The 22,923-nt window shown below is 34.7% G+C and overlaps 3 protein-coding genes across 14 annotated transcripts; 2 read left to right on the top strand and 1 right to left on the bottom strand.

Annotated features, from left to right (window-relative positions):
* The first annotated feature begins 349 nt into the window (after positions 1–349).
* On the top strand, positions 350–3,182 carry LOC112732884 (probable serine/threonine-protein kinase At1g54610). 3 transcript variants are annotated; one of them, XM_025781697.2, is made up of 7 exons: positions 350–921; positions 993–1,277; positions 1,347–1,664; positions 1,731–1,958; positions 2,039–2,139; positions 2,229–2,331; positions 2,428–3,182. In XM_025781697.2, the coding sequence occupies exons 1-7, from the start codon at positions 739–741 to the stop codon at positions 2,455–2,457; spliced, it is 1,248 nt and encodes a 415-aa protein (XP_025637482.1). In that variant the 5' UTR covers positions 350–738; the 3' UTR covers positions 2,458–3,182. The 3 variants fall into 3 exon arrangements, with proteins under 3 accessions (XP_025637482.1, XP_025637481.1, XP_025637477.1); XM_025781696.3 differs by having other exon boundaries at positions 2,458–3,182; XM_025781692.3 differs by having other exon boundaries at positions 2,605–3,182.
* A 10,796-nt stretch (positions 3,183–13,978) lies between these two features.
* On the top strand, positions 13,979–15,287 carry LOC112732888 (CASP-like protein 1F2). The gene is made up of 3 exons (XM_025781705.3): positions 13,979–14,481; positions 14,562–14,691; positions 14,806–15,287. Exons 1-3 carry the CDS (start codon positions 14,165–14,167, stop codon positions 15,025–15,027), a joined length of 669 nt encoding a protein of 222 aa, XP_025637490.1. The 5' UTR covers positions 13,979–14,164; the 3' UTR covers positions 15,028–15,287.
* Positions 15,057–18,074, bottom strand: LOC112732886 (protein BASIC PENTACYSTEINE4). 10 transcript variants are annotated; one of them, XM_072212353.1, is made up of 4 exons: positions 17,943–18,074; positions 16,621–16,764; positions 15,710–16,536; positions 15,057–15,245 (listed from the first exon to the last, which is right to left on the bottom strand). In XM_072212353.1, the coding sequence occupies exons 2-4, from the start codon at positions 16,684–16,686 to the stop codon at positions 15,191–15,193; spliced, it is 948 nt and encodes a 315-aa protein (XP_072068454.1). In that variant the 5' UTR covers positions 16,687–16,764; positions 17,943–18,074; the 3' UTR covers positions 15,057–15,190. The 10 variants fall into 10 exon arrangements, with proteins under 10 accessions (XP_072068454.1, XP_072068453.1, XP_025637488.2 ...); XM_072212352.1 differs by having other exon boundaries at positions 17,892–18,036; XM_025781703.2 differs by having other exon boundaries at positions 16,621–16,678; positions 17,892–18,030.
* Positions 18,075–22,923: the final 4,849 nt, after the last annotated feature.

A 22,923-nucleotide genomic window follows, 5' to 3' on the forward strand; every position in this document is an offset into this window, starting at 1 on the left:
TAATTACTTGCAAATAATAAAAATAACAAATAAATATATACATTTGTATAATTCTAATATAAAAATTCTATGTTTCTTACTTTTTTTAGTAAATGAATTTAAATTTCTAAAATAATAAATTATACAAAATTATTAGATATACAAATATTTTTAGCAATTAAATCCAACTAATTTGTATTACATTTTAGTTAAATAATTATATAAAATTATAAAATAAATATTTTACAAAATATTTTTAGTATAAAATATTTAAATTTAACAAATTAGTTTATATATTATCTAATAAATTTTTATACAATAATAAAATATATTATATAATATAATTAATTTACCTCTATCTGCCTATTATGCGATTCTCACTCTAGTTATTTTAGATTTGAGAATTGGACCGTATCAATATACAAAATTATAGAAGTAGTTAACTTAGTGAAGCTAGAATTTAATTATCATTGATAGAGCTTAAATCATTTCAACAATCAGTATAAAATAATGATAGGCAATTAGGCAGACACAGAGCTGCATTTCACTGACAGCAGTTTGAGAATTGAGATTTCAGAGACATAGATCAGTGGCAATTCCGTCATTTGAACGAAAACCCATGCCTGATTTATGACGAGCTATGAGTGCTTTCCTTATCTGCTTAGTCAGTTAGTTAGTTATTTGCTTCTACAACTATAGTTTTCTAACTCCGTGTTTTTCGGATACTCTGCTTCCGCCATCCACTCCCGCCTCTGACGGATGGGCTGCGCGCTCCCAAAGCCGGCGCGATCCCTACCAAATCCCGCTGCGCCTCCGGCCAGCAATGTTCGCGGCCACATTCCGACCCAACAGGGTTGGCCGCCGTGGTTGATGGAGGTTGTCGGCGACGCCATCCGAGACTGGACTCCTCGCCGCGCCAACACCTTCGAAAAGCTTGCTAAGGTTCTGTTAACTTGGAACCTTCACTTTTTATTTTTAGTGAATGTTTATTTTATGGTGTTCTCCACTTGTAGATTGGGCAAGGGACTTATAGCAATGTGTACAAAGCGAGAGACCTAGTGAGTGGAAAGATAGTGGCTTTGAAGAAGGTGAGATTTGATGACTTAGAAGGAGAGAGTGTGAAGTTCATGGCCAGAGAGATTCTTGTCCTGAAGAAGCTTGATCACCCGAATGTTGTGAAACTTGAAGGCTTGGTTACTTCAAGGATCTGTTCCAGTATCTACTTGGTGTTTGAGTACATGGACCATGATCTTGCTGGCCTTGTTGCTGGCCATGGTCTCAACTTCACTCAGCCTCAGGTCAGGTACCTCAAATTCAGTGCTTCTGACAGATTAAATATAGAAAGGCTGACTTGTGTATTATGACAGATTAAATGCTATATGAAGCAATTACTATGTGGGCTTGAGCATTGCCACAGCAGAGGTGTATTACACCGTGATATAAAGGGTTCCAATCTGCTTATTGACAATCAAGGAATCCTTAAAATTGCTGATTTTGGACTCGCCGCTTTCTATGATTCCAAACAAACCCGTCCCATGACCAACCGAGTCGTCACTCTTTGGTATCGTCCGCCGGAGCTTCTTCTTGGAGCTACCTTCTATGGTGTTGGTATCGACCTCTGGAGTGCCGGATGCATCTTTGCGGAGCTACTTGCCGGAAAGCCTATCATGCCTGCCCGAACAGAGGTGTGTATTCATATTTATTGCTCCTTTCACTCACTCGCCTAAATAGTTTTAACTTGATCTATCTAGGTTGAGCAACTGCACAAAATATTCAAGTTATGCGGCTCTCCATCAGAGGATTACTGGAAGAAATATAGATTGCAAAATGCTACACTCTATAAGCCACACCACCAATATAAAAGATGCATCCTGCAAACTTTCAAGGATTTCCCATCTTCTTCATTACCTCTAATTGATACTCTTCTTGCAATAGATCCCGATCATCGCGGCACTACCTCTGCAGCTCTAAATAGTCAAGTTAATTAAATTAGCCTTCACTTTCACTCTATTTAGACATGTGATGATTATTTACTTAAAATCAACATCTTTGTCTACAGTTCTTTAACACTGAGCCCTATGCTTGTGAACCATCAAGTTTACCAATGTATCCTCCCTGCAAAGAACTCGATGTAAAGCTAAGAGTCAAAGAAGCAACAAGGTTCTCTTATTCTGTTGTTATTTTTGATAACTTATACAGCGATAATCTCTTGTTGATCTTGTTTTTGTTTATTTGATTTTGGTTCTTAGGCAGAAAGCTCTAAGCGGAAAAGCTGTTGCAGTTGATGCTGCGACAAGAGTTAGAGCGCGTGAGTGCGCTTTGGCCATTCCAGAGAGCCAAACAAATTTAGATGTATGTCAGATATTTTCTTTATGTTTATCTGTTTCTCCTAACTCTGTTATACCTAATTGAGTTTGATTTCCTTGCAATATCTTCAACAAACTGAAGTTCATGCACTCAATTCTATCACTATCATAGATTCTTGGACTAACCCTTCACCATACCAAGTCATTTTCACAATTCGGAGACAAATATGTTGTGAATGAATTATATTGATATCTACAACTTGAGAGCTAGATTCTTCATCATCACCACAATTGTTTTAAATTTCTAACCGAATGTCAGAGGTGGAGAGTTGTGACAAATGCAAATGCCAAAAGCAAGAGTGAGAAATTCCCACCTCCTCATCAGGATGAAGCTGTTGGATATCCATTGAATGCATCAAACAGAGGAACTGTTTTATTTGGTGCCAGTGACACTTCCTTTGGCTCAAAAACTTCAAGAACTCATGGAACTAGTATTGCTGCTGCTGCTAGGCCTAGGCCTAATTCCAAAGGAAGGACGTCAAACAAAGCAGATTCGAAGATGGTGTCATCTTGGAAATTTATGCGTGCATTCAAGCCAACAATTGTTGGCCTTTCATCTGATTTATTATTTAGAAGGAATTAATCAATTACTATGGATTTTACCATTGCTTAGTGGTATTTGTTCTTGTTCTTTTTCCTGTTGGTCCAATTTTTGGTACTTCATTTGACATAAAAGTGTTTGTTGTATATATCTGTAAATCTATAGGGCCAAATCCCACTTCTGTACAGTGTTCTCGAGCACATTCCCAAATGGTTACATTATCTTCATGTTCATGACCTTAGAAGTGTACATGTTTGAAAAATTTAAAAATAAAAGAAAATAATATTGCTTTCGTATTTTATGTTTACCATCTTTTCATATACCTATAAATTAGACTATAACTTAATCTCAAATTTGTCTTCATGTTTCTGGTCTATGGAGTACTACTACCAGCATCAATTTTCTAATACGAGATGGTCCACTTCCAAGTACACGACATTATATGAAAGTAGGTAAAGTTGGCTGCTAGTTGAAAAGATGTTGCGCCAGCTGGTAGTTGATGATCATAACACCGCTGTTCTCTCTCTCTCTCTGACTCTTTCTTCAGGGGTGTGGCTATTTTTTGAATGAATTTCAGTATGAAAAAGTCTAGGAGACCAATAATTTTTCTAAATTTTGGCCAGCATGTAACTAGCAAGGAAAAGTGAATCATTGGATGAAATCTCACACCAATCTCACACCATTAAAATCATCATTGATAACTATTTGATGGCTACAAATACCAAAAGTTGCTGATCCCTAGCACTCCTATTTGAGTATTATTGTTGACACGTCTTTTATAGTACATAAGTCATTGTATGGTATGGCGAATCATGTAGAATTTGCTTCTTTAAATTGAAATTTAGACTTGATGGGGTTTCCTTTTTCTGATGATGATGATAATGTTTTCCTAATGTTTTATAGTCCTTTCAAGGTTCCTACTAAGTTTCGTTAGTTTTCTTTACTTTATGGAATCTTCTTGAAATAAATTGCATCCCTTGATAAAACAGCCTACCTTTATGTGGGGAATATCCCAAATAGTCCTTCAAACCCTACTACAAAGTGATTGCAGTAAGGACCTAATTTCTCGTTACGGTATGATCGTATTAAAAATAAAGTGTTATTGACTTGTTTTTTTTATCATTTATTTAATATTGAGTCTTTATAATGTTAATACATTTTCAGTTTTAGAAAAAAATTAGTAAAATTTTTTTTATTTATTAAAAATCGTTCAACAAATACTTTCAATAAAAAATAATCACATAATTACTAGTACTACATTATAATTATTCAAATAAACAACAAATACAAACCTATGCCTCTAAATAAAATTTCAACTAACCAGACGAGAGAAAATAAGTAAATTATAACAAATATTCAACTTGAAAACAAATTCCTCCACGCATCTGTAGTTTTACAATAAGTCTTTGTACCTGTAACTGAAAGGGTGAGAAAGAAGGGATAAAAATTGGAGAGTCCTTAGTAAGGTTGAGATAGTTAATTAGGTTTATTTTATGTTATACTTAGGTAACAGCAACAATCATAGGATACATACAAACTTTAACAATGAAAGGTACATGAAAACAATTAATCAAAAAACACATACACACGAATCACAGAAACATATAACAAAGGAATATGTGCAAACAAGTATGATGCATGTTTATCCTATGTAGACCATAAGCTCATATGTCAGTTTACACCCTACAACCCGACATTACCTAAGAACTAGTCTCAGATATGATTTATCATTATGTCATTCGTGCATACGTATCTGTGGTTAAGAGTACCATCAGTTCGGGACCACCGGCAATCGACGCAAAACTCGACGCCATAATATACGCACAAGGAAAACTGCGATCCTTAATTAGTGGGCGTCCTCAAGATCAACACACAACAATTCGTAAATTTTTTATACATTATAGTTACTAGTAATACATTATAGTTATTCAAATGAACAATACATACAAACTAATGTATTTGCATCATTAGTTGTTTTTCTTTAGAATTTCATTTAAATAGTTAATTGTTTTTGTTTTTATGAGCAATAAATTCTTAGATTAGTACAAAGTATGTTAATGCTTTGAATAATATGTTTCAGGAGATTTTAAAGATAAACCAAGCAAAACAAGACCCAAAATAAAGCAAAAAAAGAGCCAAGAACACACTTTCAAGTTAAGGATACACTTTAAAATTAAGGCAACATTTTGAAGGACACTCTTTTAGGCTCAAAGTTACCAAATTTGAAGCGTGAATCAATTACCGTTCAACGTGAAAGAAGTGGCGTCCAACAACAATTATGCGTACCCATTTAGCATGCGTACGTGCAAATATAACAAAAAGGGAGAAACATGTGTACGCATTCTTCAAGCATACGCATGTTGGTAGCATGTTTCCAATGTTGTGCATACACATCCCTCATGCATACGCGTAAATCCTGTTTTGCGCTCGCTGGCGTACAACGGCTGGTACTATCATTTTGATTTTTTGGACCATTTAGGAACAAAAATACTTTGGCGTCCTAGGGCTATTGCTTGGCGTACCACGGCAAAGCATGCAAAGAATATTTTTGGGCCAAAAGAATGAAAGAAAGCTTGGCATTTCACGACTCTATTTTGGCGTGCCACGACAAAGTAGACAGAGAGTGTTTTGGATCAAAATAGAGTAGCAATTAACTTGGTGTCCCACGGCTATATTGAGGGTTCTCAACGGAAAATTTCACAGGATCAACCCCAACTCTTAAAGGCTTAAGTAATCAACTAATTTGGTGAAGTTAGGAGATGAATTAACCTTGCTAAAATTCATGGGTTGAATTTAGTTTGAATTGGACTTGAATCCAACTTGAATTGGACCTGAATTTGATGGGAATTGGAATTTGAATATGAAGGCAACTTGGGAAGGAAGTATAAAAGGGAGAAGAGAGAACTGAGAAGGTTTTTTACTTTTACATTACTTTTCATTCTTATAATTCCTCTAAGACATGAGTTACTAATTCTTTTTCATTGGGGGAAAGAGCTCTATTAATTTCTAATGGAATGAATTTTTTGATTCACTATCTTTGATCTATGCATTATTGTTTCTAAGAAAGAATCTTCGTTCTTCATTTGAATAATTCAAATTCATTGGAAGATTGTTTGATTTTGGGTTGAATTTCATGATCAATTAGAAAATTGAATCATAGGAATTAAGCTTGAAAATCCTCTTTCTTAATTATTCTGATTTTGAATTTAGATTTGATACGTGACATTGAATCAACTAAATTCAGATCTTAAGAGTTGTGTGGTTTAAGAATAAGAAAATGAGCTTCATCTCTTCTCATGAGCAATTGATCAAAGAATTAACAATTAATTAATTTAAGAGAGGTTGAATTACCAAAGAATTGGAGTTCAATCACTTAAGATTTGTCAGAGATCACAAGCCTACCCCTTTGAATAAAACTTCAACTAACCAGGCGAGGGAAAATAAGTGAATTCTAATAAATACTCAACTTGCAAACAAATTCCTCCACGCATCTGCAGCTTCACAATAAGTCTTCGTACCTATAACCGAAAGGGTGAGAAAGAAGGTGTGAGAACTGGAGAATCCTTAGTAAGGTTGGGGTAGTTAGTTAGGTTCATTTTATGTTATACTTAGCCAACAGCAACAACCACGGGATACATACAAACTTTAACAACTAAAGGTACATGAAAATAATTAATCAAGAAACACATACACACGATTCACAGAAACATATAACAAAGGAATATACGCAAACAAGTATGATGCATGTCTGTTCTATACAGGCCATGAGCTCATGTGTCGGTTTACACCCTGTAACCCGACATTACCTAAGAACTAGTCTCAGATATGGTTTTTCATTGTGTCCTTCGTGCATACGTGTCTATGGTTAAGAGTAGTATCAGTCGAAACCACCGACAATCAATGCAAAACTTGACGCCATAATATACGCACAAGGAAAATTACGATCCTCAATTAGTGGGCGTCCCCAAGATGAACACACAACAGCTCGTGGGTTTTACCCGCATTTAATGATTCAACAGTTTGTGGATTATCCCTGTAATCAATGATTATCAATTCATAGATTTTCTCTGCCTTTAAACATTTAATACTTTGTGCACTGAGCAAGTGGGATAGAACCCTAGTCCTTGACAGACCAACCTTTAATCTTCTAATTCTCTTTTACCTTCTATGTCTTTCTCTTTATCTAACCATCAATTTTCTGTTTTTACAAGACAATTATTCTTTTTTTGATCATGTTTAATATCTTAATCAATCATAGTACTCTCATCATACTTTTCTTAGGTGTTTTATGAAGAAGATTATGAGATTTTAGGATTAAAATTGTCTTCCTAAGTCTTTTAGAAAAAAAATTATCTCCTCACCACTTTTAGTTATATTATATATTTTATTATTAATATAATTATTTAAATAAAAATAATAATAATATATTATAATATTTCAAAGTTAAAAATTCAATTAGTAATATTTAGTTACTCGAAACTTTTAAAAATTCATTTTGACCCATAAATTTTCTTTTAATTAACTTTTATCCCCAAAACTCTTTTTTAATTATAATTTAGCCACAAAATAATTAAAACATGAGGGTTTAATACTCTTCAAGAAACCAAAGTAAACTCATAAAAAATTCATTAAATTTTACTTGATTTTTAACTAGTTTTTCAATCTTTTCTGTAACTGATTTATCTCAATATTTAAAACCAATTTTCAGCTACCAAATCATATCATTTCCACCATGATTCCATCTTACATTCATCATTAAACATGGTTGTTCAGTTCGGTTATCCAGCAGTCCATGGAACTGAATATTTTATCAACTTTTAACATAATTAAAACATAATAACACTCAAATTTAAGCACAAATTCACAGCCCAACAATTACACAATATTAATATATTTATTAATCACAAAAATTATCAAACCCTACTTTTGTATGACAATCACCAAACCGAAACACCAAGGAAGCTTTTTGAACGAAAAATTGAAGAAAAAAATGTTAAAAAAATCAGCTACTCCACCTCTGAGCTTACCTTGACCGAACCATGCATGAGAGGACAACCACTCCACGCCTAACTTTCCTCCAAGAAAATCGATACCATTGTGAAGAGGAAGAAAAGATGAACACTTTAATCGATTTAGATTTTTTACGGGAGTTACAGAATTCAAGAAATTAAGCTCCGAAGTTTCATGGCTTCCATGGAATTCTTTCTTTTTCTTTCCTCAAGGTTCGGTGAAGGAGAAGAGAAATGAGATTAGATGTTGATGATGGTGATGATGTGGTTAATTACAAGGGCAAGTGTCATTAGAGGGGCCACGTGTCAAGGTTCTAGGTTGCTGAATTAGTGGGTCAAGTTATAAATAGCTTAAACGGATAATTATGAAAGTTAGATGTATTAAAACACAAGTAATATTACATATAAAGGTAAATATATATGAGTTACTAATATAAATGACATTAGTAACTTGGTGATCGCAAGAATATAAAATCCATGGTAAAGTATTAGCGAAGCTAAGTCTACCGAAAAGTACTAATATTTACTTAAATCGGCAGATATCGAACTCGATAATGATATTATTATCTAAAATCTATTTTGATTATAGCATATAAAATAAAATAAAAATGTAGTAATAATATCATATTATTATTTATTTTATCTCGAGATTCGGAACCGGCTCGTCAAACTAAAACTAGTCACTGAAAAACAAGATTTCGAAAAACGCCGTTTTAATATAAAAATTTAGGGTGTTACAATTACGAAATTTTGCATATGTTGGTCTTAAACTACCTCTTCATCCATCATTTTCCAAAGGTTTATATACACTACTGAGATTGCCCTTGCCATCATTTGTCGTGACAGCGCATCTGTCGCCTTATTCTCAAGGCATGGCCAGTACTGGATCTCAAAATTCAAGCCCAACAATTTAGTAGTCCATTTCAAATAAGCTGGGTCCATGAGTTGCTGGTCCGTGAAGAATTTCAGACTCTGCTGATCTGTGAGAACAATAAAATGGTGACCTAACAAGTAATGACGCCACTTTTAGACAGCAAAGACAATGGCTATCAACTCCCACTCATACGCAGATTTTTGCTGGGTCCTTGGAGATAGTTCTTGGCTTAGGAATGTTATTGGTCTGCCCTGCTAAGACAGCACCGCACCCAACCCCTCACTTAATGCGTCAGTTTCCAACACGATGTCTTGATTGAAATCTGGAACTGCTAGAGTCGGTAAGTATATCATCAGCTTCTTCAATCTCTCTAAAGTTTCTTGGGCCTTGTCATTCCATTCAAATGCATTTGTCTTTGTCAATTCCATTAGCGACTTGGTCATAACCCCATATCCTTGCACAAAACGCCTATAATATCCAGTAAGGCTCAGGAATCCCCGTAAAGCCCACTGGTCCGTAGGCACCAACCACTCTAGCATTGTTGTGGTTATGTTAGGATCAGCCAAAACCCCTTATGCCGATACAATGACCCAAGTATTCCACCAAGCTTACTGCAAATGTGCATTTCTTCTCATTCAATACCAGCTGGTTCTCCAATAAGATATGTAAAACTTGTTGGAGGTGAAGGACATGGCTCGCCATATCATAGCTATAGATAAGGATGTCATAAAAAAAGACCAAGACAAATTTTCATAATAGAGGGTTAAGAATGTCATTCATCAAGGCTTGGAAAGAGCTAGGGCCATTGGTCACGCCGAAGCGCATGACTAGAAACTCGTAATGACCTCATGAGTACGGAAAGCAGTCTTGTGAATGTCTTGATCCCTCATCCGGATTTGGTGGTACCCGGATTTTAAATCCATCTTGAAGAAAACTGCAACTCCCACCAATTCATCGAGTAGCTCATCAATGACGGAGATAGGAAATTTATCTGGTATCGTAACACCATTTAACGCCCTATAATTGATGCAAAATCTCCAATTGCTGCCCTTTTTCTTCACCAAGAATATTGGGCTAGCATAAGGGCTGGAGCTTGGCTGAATTATCCCTAAGGCCAGCATCTCTATCACCATTTTTTCAATCACAGATTTCTGAGGGTGCATGTAGCGGTAGGGTCTTATATTTAGGATTGAAGCTCCTTCCTTCAATGGAATGGCATGATCATGGCGATGGTGCGGTGGTAGCCCCAATAAGGTCTAAAACACCTTAACATTAGAAGCTAACACTGATTGTATCACCTCCAGCACCTGCAATATGGTGGCAGGTTGTAAAGTTATGGGCCACAGCTAGAGCATAAATCCTTCTCCCCCTTCTTAAATGGACAAAACTATAGATTGAAGGTGCATGCTTGCATAGCACAGCTCTGGGTCCCCTGTAAAGTAACCATGTTGTCTCATTCTAAAATCGAAGGTGTGATTTTTTGAAGTTTGTGATGATGCCTCCTAACTTATCTAGCCACGCCAGCCCAAGACACTCCGCTTTATCAGTTGGGAAAATAAGGAAGTCTTCCTTGATAACCAATTCCTTAAATTGTAGAGTTATATCCAAACATGTTCCTTGTCCCCCCTTATTGCTACTGTCCGCTACCCTGACCTAGAACTTAAGGGTGTTATCAATCCGTAAACCCAACTCGATGACGATCTTTGGTGTCGCAAAGTTGTCCGAAGCTCCACAATCTATGAGAATGCGGACACGATGGCCATTAATCTCTACCCAAGCCTTGATTGACTTGTGATGTCCACTCAAGATCATGAATTTGAGTTCCAATTGCTCTTGCTTCCCTGCTTCTGGAACCGCCTCATGATGTAACTAATCAGCTTTAAAGTTGGGCTCCATGATCAAAAGCTTCAACTCCGTATTCTTGCAAATGTGATCTGCGGTGTACGGTTCATCACAGAGGAAGCATTCCCCCTAGCGCGCTTCGCCCTATACTCCTTGTTGCTGAGATGTCTGAATCCACGACGTCGCAAGGGATCTGTCGTCGACTCTGCGCCATTGTTTGCTACAGAATTGGGTGTTCAGGATGCACGGCTTTGGTGGCAGGGAGATTGGCCATAACAAAGTTGGAAGCCAGTCATTTACTGCGTCCTAATACTCCTCACAAGGCAGCGTTGTGATTTTCTACCTTTAGTGCCAACTCCATCAACTCATCCACTGACCGATATGGAAACAATTTACATTCCTCACTGACTTCCAATTTCAGCCCGTTCAACAATAGATCCATTATCAATTCCGGTGCAATTCCGTGGAGAGGTCGAACATTAAACATAAACTGGTCGACGTTGTCCCGAACCGAGTTTGTCTATTTTAGCTTCAGCAGCGTCTGATACGGCCTCTACAGCCATTTCGGTTGAAAATGTCGTAGCAGCGTTGCACTGAGAAATCGCCACTGAAGCATCAGCGTCGTTGCCTCCTACCACCTGAACCACGTGAATGCCCTTCCTTCCATCGTAAAGGTGGTAACCGTGAGCCATTTCTCCTCTAGCACTATACGCAGCAAGAAAAATTGCTCCATGCATTCAATCCAAACCACCGCGTCACTACACGGGAGATCAGAAGTTCTAGCTTCCGCCATTGCTTCGACACGTCGCGATTTTTCGCTGACGAGCCTGCAACCTAGTGCGATCCCAGTGAATCACGATCGTTCCAATTAAGCGCGTGACTTTTGAACAAATCCATTCTGGAATCAAACCGCTACAACGTCTCCAGCATTGATAGGGAATATCTCCTCCATACGCGACTCGATTGTGTCAAATCGTGTCTCCATTTTTCTTGATCTCGATTGCACCATTCAGCACCAAGATCCTCAAGCTCAGATACCAGTGATAAGACAAACACTAGTAGAATAGGTAGATTTTATTACTGCATCAGGGATTACCAATTGGTACTCCTTAGAAGATTTTAGACAGTTGGAACTACCAACTCAGGAGAGGAAGTCTCTCTAGTTTCTTACAAAATTTACAACAAAAAATGCATAATAAACTAAGCTAACTATAACTTAGCTATTTATAGACAGTAAAAAATAGAATCTAACTAACTTATCAGCCAACTAAACTATACTAACAACTCCTAAAACTATCATTTAACTGCTACTTACTTCTTTTTTTTTAAAAGTCCAACCCTATTAATAGTAGGCGCCTCTCTATCGCGCTCATTGTTATGTTAATATGATTTCAAATATAGCATCAATAATGGAAGTTTGGCACTTTGTTACAATGTTACTCATTCTCATAAAATGAATGCATGTTACCCATTCATGATTGTGCTTCGATCTATCTCCTAGTATATTTTATTATTATTTTCCATTATGAAGGAAGAGAGTAACGAATATATTTTTAACTGAGTCACATACAGTTTATTCAAATTGGCAAAAATAATGTCAAATAGTTATAGAAACCCTCCCTTATGAGAATGCTACAGTAGTTTGTAATCTTGGTAGCATTTCCATCATCATAGACAACTCATAAAACTTTATCTTGAAAAGGTAGGCTGAATGCATATAGGCTAAGGAAATATAATAGAAGCTAAAAGGAAATCCAAGATTTAAGATATGTAAGTATACATATTTGAGCACATGAATGAAGGAAACTACATAGTACATGTCAAGGCTACCAGACGTTTTTTCAACTTAATATGAATAAATAATTAAATACAGTGAATAATAAACACCCCCTCCCCCCCAAAAAAAAATTTAATGCTTGTATCCGTCCTTGTCCACGAGCACCAAAAATCCATCCAATGTTTTTACTTGCACCATATAAGATCCTTATTTAATACGAAGTCATATTAATTGTTAGAGAAAAAAGAGGAAAGAGGGGGAGGGGGGGGGGTTGGTTCAGTCTAGATTAAGAAACTTCATATTAATAGGAGTTTAAATGCTATCTTCTGTATTAGACTATTAGGAAGCACAAAAGGACACTACTAATTAGGGGAAATAGATTGCTTGACAGCATGCACTCATCTATAAGGAAATTAAAGGCTATTAACTACCCAAACGTGACGTATCAACCAGATCCCTGTAAGGAAGGCAATAATATTTGAAAGACAAAAAAAATCAACCAAAACTTATCTTATATTAGTATTTATTAATTGTGAAAATGTTTAATAACAAAAAATAATTAACCAAAATCAGTCAAATTTTTTTTATTTAACATTTATTAATTATTGTAACAATTAATGAATGTTAAATAAAAAATATTTTAGTTATTTTTTTTATTTCTCTAATATTAGGCTCAATTTTTTAGTTATGAAACCTGTTAGTGTGCTTTCTCCGAATATAGAAATAGGGAGAAATAGACAAGAAGGTGGGACAGCTTTATGTCATTTTTAGGTGAAAGAACTCGGAGGGTCCGAGTTCTTTGTTAAGCAAAAATAAACAAACAAGTCGGAGGGTAGGACTTGTTGATGGCTGGAATTTGAATTTTAACAATGCAAAACGGACCGTGCGTTTTGTATATATATAATTTTTATCAAGCTGAAAATGAAATCGTAGGGTCCGAGTTCCCTTTTTTAAATATTAATTTGAATCTGCCAATAGTAAACGGTAGGTCCGATTTAGGTTTATTGAAAATATCAGATTCCGTGTTCTTCTTTAAGCTTGCTCGCCTTCTTCCTCTGGTTCTCTGCATTTGTATTTTTCTTCTTCATGGTATGTAACCCAAATATTTGTTAATATGGTTTCTGTTATTATTTAGTAAAGTAAGAAAAATGGATAATAAAGTACTTTTGAAAATGTATTATTTTAAATGATAGAGTACAAAAATAAAATATTAAAAAAATAAAAAAAAAACCTATATCTGATAAAAATGATAATAATTCCTAAATTCAATTTCTAACCACAACAATAATAATTAGCCACCTAACAATAATAATTATAATTACGAAATATAAAAAATTTTTTAAAAAATTTAAACGGAGAAAGGAAGAAGAAGGTGGGAGCGAAGTTGAAAGTGAAATCTGAAAGTGATTGTAACCGAATAATGAGAGTGGATTGCATGAGTCTTTGTTTGGTTTCAGGGCACAGTTGTGGTTTCACTGACACCACAAAATTGTGAAACACCTCTCTCTCCCATATCAGAGTCCAACACCACTCATGCACAAAATTGTGAAACACCTCTCTCTCCCATATCAGAGTCCAACACCACTCATGCATCCATATGCAAATTAAATAGCGCTAACATTACCGTATTAATTGTAGCAATATGGCAAATTTGAGATTTTTTTTTATTTCTCTAACATTACTTATAAAAATCAGTTATGAAAGCTAACTACCATACATTCAATTTGCATAAAATTTGTCTCTTCCAAAGCTAAACTACCACACACCAATATATATATGCTCAATCTGTTGCTGAAGAACAGCATGTCTTCGCCTCAAGATTCAATAATGGACAAAGAAGAAGCCAAAGCTGAAAAGGAGAAGGACATGATGAGTGTTTCCTCTGAAAATGAACTCCTCACATGTCATGCAAAATTTGAAGCATTCCCATTTTTCAAAACACCAAGGTTTTTGAAGGGAGCCAAGATCACACTCAGACTTGTGACCATTGTTACTACATTCATTGCAATGCTTTGTATGCTAACCAGCCACCAATCTACCACAATGTTGGGCACGCCACTCGATGCTCGATATAGCTACTCTCCTGCTTTCAGGTATAAAGATCACATCATCAATCATGCTAATTCATACCCTAGCTTACACATGGACCTTATCTATCTCTTCTATCTTGCAGGTTCTTTGTTTATGCAAATGCTGTTGCATGCTTCTTTATATTCCTATCTTTACTTGCTACAATCGTTTTCTACCTTCGAGGCGCATGCCCCACCAATAAATGCAGCTACTTGTTCTTCCTGAATGACATGGTATGATACATGATTTCGTTCTAAATTAAACATTCTGTCCAACTTATCATCAACTCATCTTTGTTCCTCAAAGTGATTAACAGCAAGAAATTATGTATGTTGTGAACATGACAGATGATGTTAACAATGGAGATTGGGGGATGTGCAGCTGCAACAGCTATAGGAGAGGTGGGGCTGCATGGAAATTCCCATGCAGGTTGGGGTTCTATCTGCGGTTATTATGGGAAATTCTGTGACAGGGTCACCATTTCGCTCGTGTTTTCATATGTCTCAATTGTTTCATTGTTCATACTTACTGTAATATCCTCAATGAACTTCAAAGAGAATCCTCTTTAATTTAAGGATTGATACAGAAGAAGCGAATGTATGTAGAACAGTTCTCTTAGGCACTTGTTTTCTACTTGGTGTTATTTGTTTGGAATGGAAAGAAAAGGGGAGCATGAGTAGCTGTTTAACTAGGCATTAAATAATAGAGACAACTCCGAATCCAAAATCCATACTAAGTGGTTATTACACCTTGCATACCCAACCTGCAACCTTGGCTTGTATTCTTGCTACAAAAATAAACAAAATTTATCACGCCAAGTTAAAGATAATCTATCTAAATAGCATATAGAAGAGAAGATATTGAATTTGCTTAAAAAAATCAATGTCATAATTTCTCATTATATAATATACTTTATATTTCTCACGTGATTTGATTTTTAAGATCCAAACTGACGTTATAACCACATACTCATAGAGAGTTGGAAACATAAACAGCTCCTACTTCTTATTAGCTAGAAAGTCACATGTACAAATATCATGATAACTTACAACTATCCAATTTTCAGTTGGGCCAAACCAACTGAAAATAAGAGATGGAAACAACCCCCTGACCAAATTTACTCGATGAATTCACAAAATTCAAGCATATCTAACTCATCAAAGCATGATCTCAAATGTCAAAAGCGGGCCCAAAATGAAAAGCATAACTCCATACAAATGAATTCCTACAAGCTACTTGATAGTAATGTACCGATTTGTTCCGTGTCTAGCCCAGTAGTTCTTAAGATCCAATGGTGTAGATAAGTCATGACCTTGCAAAGCAAACCTACTAAGCAATCTTGTAAAGACACTCCCGCTCATCTTTCGTCCCCCAATGCGGGCGTGGCGCTTGTTCGGAAGCTGTGGCAGTGGATACACTGACAATGTCGTGGTACAACAAGAAGACTGCCATCCGCCATTCCCCCATTTGTAGCACTGCCGGGGTACTCCAGTGCAGGTGCATATTGGGACCGGCATGATAGTTTCATCAAATGCAACCAAATTCAAGCCAACATCCTGCATATCCCATTCAGATTTGAACTTTATCCCTTCAGAAGCTGCCTGCCTATTTAAATCCTCGCCCATTTTCTTTGCCTTGCTATGTGGTTTTGATACCTTAGAATTAATTACATTTTTGTCCTGCATTCTTTTAGCTTGATTAGATTTGACAGCTTCAGAAACTTTAGCCGTCATTGGAGAGACATCCCTTCTGGATATATCCTTCGGGCTGCATGCAGTTTGGCGCATCCGCTTTGATCCACGTTGAACTCCATCACCTGACTTGAAAATGTTCTGACTTTTAAGTGCTGTAAGGGCATTATCCCGTTCCTTTAGGGCATTATCCCTTTGCGCAAGTGCTTCATCCCTTTGTCGAAGGGCCAAATCACGAGCAGCCAAGGCTTCATTCTTTTCAGATATAGCAGCCTCTAGTTCAAGTACTAGAATGGCAGCCTGCCTTTCAGCCATAATGGACCTTATTTTTTTATTCATGACTAATGCATTTGGCTCCTTTACTCGATGCTGTGAATCCATATTCCACTACACATTTAAAATCTAATATAAATAAATCCAGTAGTGTGTGCAAGCTTGAAAAAGGAATACCACATATATGCTTATCTATACCAGGGAATGTGCTCCTCTGTAGTAGTCCATGTTATGCCTACCATTTTCATGTTGGCTGCTATCCATTGCATTCAGATAATTTAGCAGCAAATGTGAAAGTCAAGGGGTTTAATAAATCAATAATTTCCAGATGAAAAATACATCCTGTTATCAAATGACGAAGGCAACAGTTTGACATCAAGAAATAAGCCAGAAATATGAGCATTAAGTTAATTTCTTCTTTTTGCAGAAAGCTATTAACTGTGGGAAAAACAAAAATGACAAAGCATTTTTACAGTAAGTGGCAACAGAACTATACAAATAAAGCAATAATGCAAATATGACAGACCATTGGTTTTTGGCCAAAAGTACAACAGGTGTTAACGGCCATCAACTTAAGGGACATTCTTAAAACGCTCTAATGAGAAAGACTTCATGCAATGTGTCATGGCTTCCATATAAAACAACTCCTTCAACAACTGAAATAGCATGAAGTTGCTAATGGAAAGTAGAAAGAATTATATGCATGTATCACTGCTCAAGTATTTCTACCCTAAATGAAAAAAAAAATTAACTTTCCTGTTTAGTCTTTACAGTACAATCAAAACCCGATGCACAACTTTCTCAGGAAAAGAAACAAGCAAAAACAGATAAGTAAAATGGGGCATTTTCCCACCAAAGACGCCTGAAACAAATAGCTCTCGTCATGAAAACACAATTACTGCATATACATAGAACCCCATTCTTAACAACTGAGTCGTTCATGAAGCAAAGATTACAATAAAAGCTTGAACAGAATCAAAATGCAGGAGAAACCTCCAAATGTAATATTTTGATCAAGATTGCAATAGCTAAGTGAACAAAAAAAAAAAAGTAACTCTCCTAATTACAGTACAAAACTACAGTTGTGAAAGTTAAATAAATGTTTTCATCAACTTGTGATCAAACCATTTTGCCGAGTAATCTTGAAGCTAATCTTTTTGGAACTAAAACCCTTCAACCCTTGAGCACATGAAGAAGAAGAAGAAGAAAAGCCTTCCAGTTTCCCAATTTTGCATATGCTTAAAACAAAGCATACAATGCAAGACCAGACAATCAAAGGAAAAAGGAGATGCCGAAGAGCAGAGGAAAAAAAAGGACAAAAAGAGACAAAAAGAAAGGGTAAAGGTACAGTAAAAGGTTATAGAAGAATAGTGAAAGGTTTTAACGAATTGGTAATGAAGATTAGGGAAAGAAAAGAGAAGGGTGAATGGAGAGAGAAAACAAACTTAAATTACAGGGCAGCTACTCACATTGAATCGATGAACAGAGAAAGATGGCAAAGACCGAGAGGGTGAAGATACCTAAGGCGTAGAGAACAACGTCGTTCAACTCTGGTCTATGCCTCAGTGTTTCACTCGTCAATCGTCACAATCACACCCCTTCGCCTTCCTCTTCAAATGCACTCACTCACTTACTCTCCCACTTTCTCACCACCAAAACAACGTCGTTTCATTCCGGGATTTAGGTAGTAAATGTAAATCTATAAAACTAAATAACTTAGTATATGTTGCAGTACCTTATGCATAAAAAATATATATAGTAATTATTATTATAAATATTTTTAAAAGTTATAATTAAAATCAAATTTTTAATTTTTTAATATTAAAATATTAAAAATAATTAATATCTGTTTTAATTAATTTAAGTTTATTGAGGGATAATTTTATTTGTCTGTTTAAATAATTATTAGTAGTTAAAATTTTATCTTATATATGTAGTAATTTATTGACTAACGGTAAATTTTTAATAAATAAAGTATCAATACGTGATTAAATTTGGCAGGAGTACCCGAATACGCGAGTACTTGACCCGTCCATACCCGATTGGGAAGAGTAATAACTTAACCGAGTCAGCAAGAATCTTGCTTAGGACAAAAAATGATCAGATTTATGGTGTACCTGTCCTGGATATATACATATAAACACTTTTAGAAATTAAGATTTGCCTCACATGATTTACAACTTTAGTCCATACTCTATAGCCATGCAAGAGAAATCCAGTCATCTTCACCCAAAGTCTTCTTCTTCTCGGCTTCTTCACAAAAAACCTCGTAGCTCCTGTCGTTGTTGCTGAGCCCATCGCCTCCTACCCCTTCATAGCTCATGTCACCATTGCTGCTTATCCCGTCGTTGTTGAGCCGTCGCCAGTTTTCTCGTGTCGTGTCCTTTTTCTCTAGGTAAATTTCTCTCTCTCATTGTGAGTCTGTTAATTTCTCCTCTTCTTCTTCCACAGACTCATCACTTAGTCGTCGTCACTATGAGCTCGGGTGTTGCCGTTGCACAGTTTCATCTGAGTCTGTCACCGAATAAAATAAATTTTTTATTCAAGTTGCACCAGTTAAAAATAGGCATGCATGAGATCATTTTTGTATGTAATTTCTGAATTTTCTCATCTAAATTTGATCTATGTGATTGAGTATTTTAGTATGGCGATCATCATGGTTTCCTCAACACTAATGTGATTAAAGTTGCGGTAATTTCATAATTAATGTATGAGACAGACCAGATTATTAAAGTAATCAGTGAAATAATATTCAGATGTGCGTATAAAATTTATAAGATGTGATTATATCAGGAAAATATATATGTATAGCCCAAGTGAAAGATTTTTAGGAAATTATTATTCTTTAATATATTTATGGAAAATATATATATTAATTATAATTGCAAATTAAGTAATTTCAAATTAAACTACTTATATAATTGGGATCTCATTTATTGTCATAAATGTTGAATTAAATACGTCATTATTAATTTTGATTTGGATAAATGAGATTAAAACCATAGATACTATTTTATTTGGGTTTTAGAGTTTAATGAGTATCACACTCAAATATAAATAATGACTTCAGGATTTTGGTCTCCAACACATCAAACTCGTCTCCGTAGTAGCTCTTTTTCCACGGTGGAGTTGTGATTCAACCCCATCAGGAATAGCTCATACAGAAGGTTTTGGTTGACAAAGATGAAAGAACCGTAAGAGCCAAACTCTCTGATCTTAATCATGCTCTCGAATGAAGGGACGCTTCCGCGCTCTCAGTTATATTTTTTAATGATTTAACATGGATGATTTTGAGGTTGAGAAATCCTAAAATTTTCAAATAAAATAGAATTTTTATTCAATCAAATCAAATGATGATAAATAATTTTATTGAATTAAATTAGATTAATATGATCATTGGATGATAAAAAAATACTAGAAAAATAAATAAATAATATTTAAGAGTATAAAAATATTAAATTATCATTTCAATTTACTTTTTTAATCAACGACAATAAATATCTTGAATTAATTAAATTTTTACAAAAAATTATATACCTAAAATGATTTCATTTCTTCAAAAATCTTTTAAACATACAATGGTTCAATGAGAGATTAACTATTGAGAATTGAATATAATATTTTTAAATTCATATTTTTAATAAAAAGATGTGCTTAGTTCTATCCATCCTAAATAATTTTATATTCACTATTACTCATCTATTTAAATAATTTTAACATTGATAGAATATTATTTTTCGATGCAAAAAAATTAAAATATATTTATTCTATTTCAAAAATCAATATTCATATTTAACTTAAAATTTCAACAAATATGACAAAAAAATATTACATTTTTTAATTAAAAAAGTAAAATATTTATAAATATTTTTTTTAACTTTAGATTTTTCAAAAAAAAATTGGCAAGTTAATGGAATTAAATCGTATTTCTATAACATATATAAGAATGTATATTACACATAAATAAAAAAATGTTAGGTGTAATAAGAACAAATACATAAATTAAAGTAAAATTTAGAAAAATAAGAACCGATAAAATATTAAAGGAAAGAAATATAAATAGAAGAGAAACAAAATTATTAGACAGAAGAGAAATAATTTAATAAATTTTATATGTATATAAAAGAGGAATAAAAAGAAGATATACAATACCTTGTTTAATTTAGCAAGATTTATGGGAATAAACATATATAATAAAATAAGAGAATAAAAATAATAGTAAAAAGAAACTAAATATCTGAATTAATATCAAATTAAAAAATAATCAAATAATAATAATAATCTATCATAATATTAATCTTTTAATATAATTAATTAATAATAATATAATTAGTCTACCATAATTTTAATCTAACCTTTTAATATAATTAATTCTAATTAAGTAATCAAATAAATTGAATATAAGTATGTCTAATCTAATAGTATAAAAAAATAGTAGAATTTTTACCATTTTATATATATATATATATATATATATATATATATATATATATATATATATATATATATATATATATATATATATATATATATATTGGGGATAAAACGTGATCTTAAAATGAGATTATTATTATTAATGATGTTAAACCCAAAACTTTTGAAAAATTTTATTTTTAACTAATTTCAAATTATATATTTATTTACAGTTTTAATTTCAAAAATTATTTTATTGAAAATAATTAAAAGAAGTTTTGATTAATTGGATTTAAAATAAATTAAGGATTTTTATTCAAACTCTATAATTATGGATTATTTTTCAATTTACAATTTAAAGTTTTAGAAATTCAAAAATAACGAGGTTTGGCTATTTAAATTAGAATTTTATCTAATTTTATAATTATTGAATTATTTTCTATATTTAAATTATAAATTTAGTAGTTATAAACTAATAAGAATTTTATATAATTTTGGCTAAATAATTAATATTTTTACCATTTAAAACTTATGTTTTGGGAATAAATAAAATTAATTATATTATCTTATATTTTTAATTAGAGTATTTGATTGAGAGTCAAATTACTATTTTGATACAATAAATAATATTTTAAAGTAATTTTTAAAGATTTAATTAAATTTCAACATTGATACTCTAGATCCCAGTTTTATTAAAATTATCCTACTCTAATTAAACCTAAAATTCTCAAATTGAAACCCTAACCCTACCACAACACAACACTCTCTCACACACTCCCCCAACCCAAACCCTAGCCACCACTACCCCTTACCCAACGGCAAAAAGAAAGAACGAAAGAAAGAAAGGGAAGAGAGGAGAGGAGAGGGCGGGTAAGGGAGAAGGGGGAAGGAGAGGGAGGCGGCGCGGTGGGTGTCACTGCCACCGCTGTCGCCGTTGTTGGAGAAGGATAGAGGAGATCCGAGAGAGGAGAGTGCCGGTAGAGGAGGGAGGAGCTCGCGCCATCCTCGCAAACCGCCGTGCCTTCGCATCCGTTGTCGTCTTCGCGGATCCCTGTCGCCGCCACTGCTGCCTGTGAAGCCATCACCATCGCGGGTCAGATCTGAGGCGAGATAGAAGGCAGTGAAGGAGGAGGAAACCGCGCCGCCCAGTCGCCGTCGTCCATGCTCGTCGTCGCCTTTGTCATCACCGCGTTCTGTTGCATGCACCACCGCCGTTCGTCCGCCCCTCTTTCAGACGCCGTCGCCATTCGCGAAGAGGGAAAGAGAGGGATCTCGCGCTGCCTTCTCATCAGATCCACCGTTTCTCGCCGTGACCGAGCCTCTGCTACCGAGAAACGTCATTGCCGCCACTGAGATCCACTGCCGGTAAGGGTTTTAAGTTGGTTTTCGTCCCTTTTGAGTTTTCAAAAGCTTTATCGTCACCGCATGTTTGTTACAGTCGCCGTCACCAGGGTTTTTGCTTGCTGCTGTCGCTTGAGGTTATTGTCAGAGCTGCTACCGGGTCGATTCAGAGTTTCGGTCCTTTCGTTTTGTCATTACAGTAAGTATTTATGTTTCGAAAACTCCTGCGTTAGTATTCTGTTATATTTGGTTATAAACTTTGAAGTTCTAGTAACGTAGGGTCGTGTTCTAAGCGTTGCATGTCGCTTTTGAGTTGTTGTGATTACTGCAAAAGTGATCAGGGGCTGTGTTTGCGGTTCTGTTGGCTTCTGGCTAAAAGAAAAGAGTTCTGTTGACGCGTTTGGGTTATGGTTTCGACTTGTCGAGGCAGGGACTTTTCTAAATGCTTATTTATTTAAAATTTGAATTGTTATAAATAGATATGATGTGTGGAATGCCTTTCTAGTGATTATGTAAGTCTTATGAATTGTTTGGTTTGTCTTGAATGAATATAGGTGTCTGTTTGATTTCACTATTGACTGATTTTATTAAATTGGAGAATCCTGGATTGGTTGATTTGAAATAATTTTGATAGTCTGAAAGTCTAAATTTTATTTTATTGAAAACTGATTTTGTCTTGAACCCGTTAGAAAGGATTGAGGATTGGTTTGGTTGGGACTCAAAAAGGGTGGCAAAGTCCAAGTTTTA

This window comes from Arachis hypogaea, chromosome 13, assembly GCF_003086295.3.
Source record: "Arachis hypogaea cultivar Tifrunner chromosome 13, arahy.Tifrunner.gnm2.J5K5, whole genome shotgun sequence".
In the NCBI taxonomy this organism is placed as follows: domain Eukaryota; kingdom Viridiplantae; phylum Streptophyta; class Magnoliopsida; order Fabales; family Fabaceae; genus Arachis; species Arachis hypogaea.

Bases quoted from the DNA above. Each gene is read 5' to 3' on its own strand.
- LOC112732886 (XM_072212353.1), bottom strand. From the start codon at position 16,686: ATGGATAGCAGCCAACATGAAAATGGTAGGCATAACATGGACTACTAC. The intron at 16,537-16,620 runs GTATAGATAAGC...TTAAATGTGTAG, and splicing joins ACAGAGGAGCACATTCCCTG to TGGAATATGGATTCACAGCA. The intron at 15,246-15,709 runs GTACATTACTAT...TTATTTTTGTAG, and splicing joins GCTAGACACGGAACAAATCG to CAAGAATACAAGCCAAGGTT.
- LOC112732884 (XM_025781692.3), top strand. From the start codon at position 739: ATGGGCTGCGCGCTCCCAAAGCCGGCGCGATCCCTACCAAATCCCGCT. The intron at 922-992 runs GTTCTGTTAACT...CTCCACTTGTAG, and splicing joins CCTTCGAAAAGCTTGCTAAG to ATTGGGCAAGGGACTTATAG. The intron at 1,665-1,730 runs GTGTGTATTCAT...TGATCTATCTAG, and splicing joins TCATGCCTGCCCGAACAGAG to GTTGAGCAACTGCACAAAAT.
- LOC112732888 (XM_025781705.3), top strand. From the start codon at position 14,165: ATGCTCAATCTGTTGCTGAAGAACAGCATGTCTTCGCCTCAAGATTCA. The intron at 14,482-14,561 runs GTATAAAGATCA...TCTATCTTGCAG, and splicing joins AGCTACTCTCCTGCTTTCAG to GTTCTTTGTTTATGCAAATG. The intron at 14,692-14,805 runs GTATGATACATG...TGAACATGACAG, and splicing joins TGTTCTTCCTGAATGACATG to ATGATGTTAACAATGGAGAT.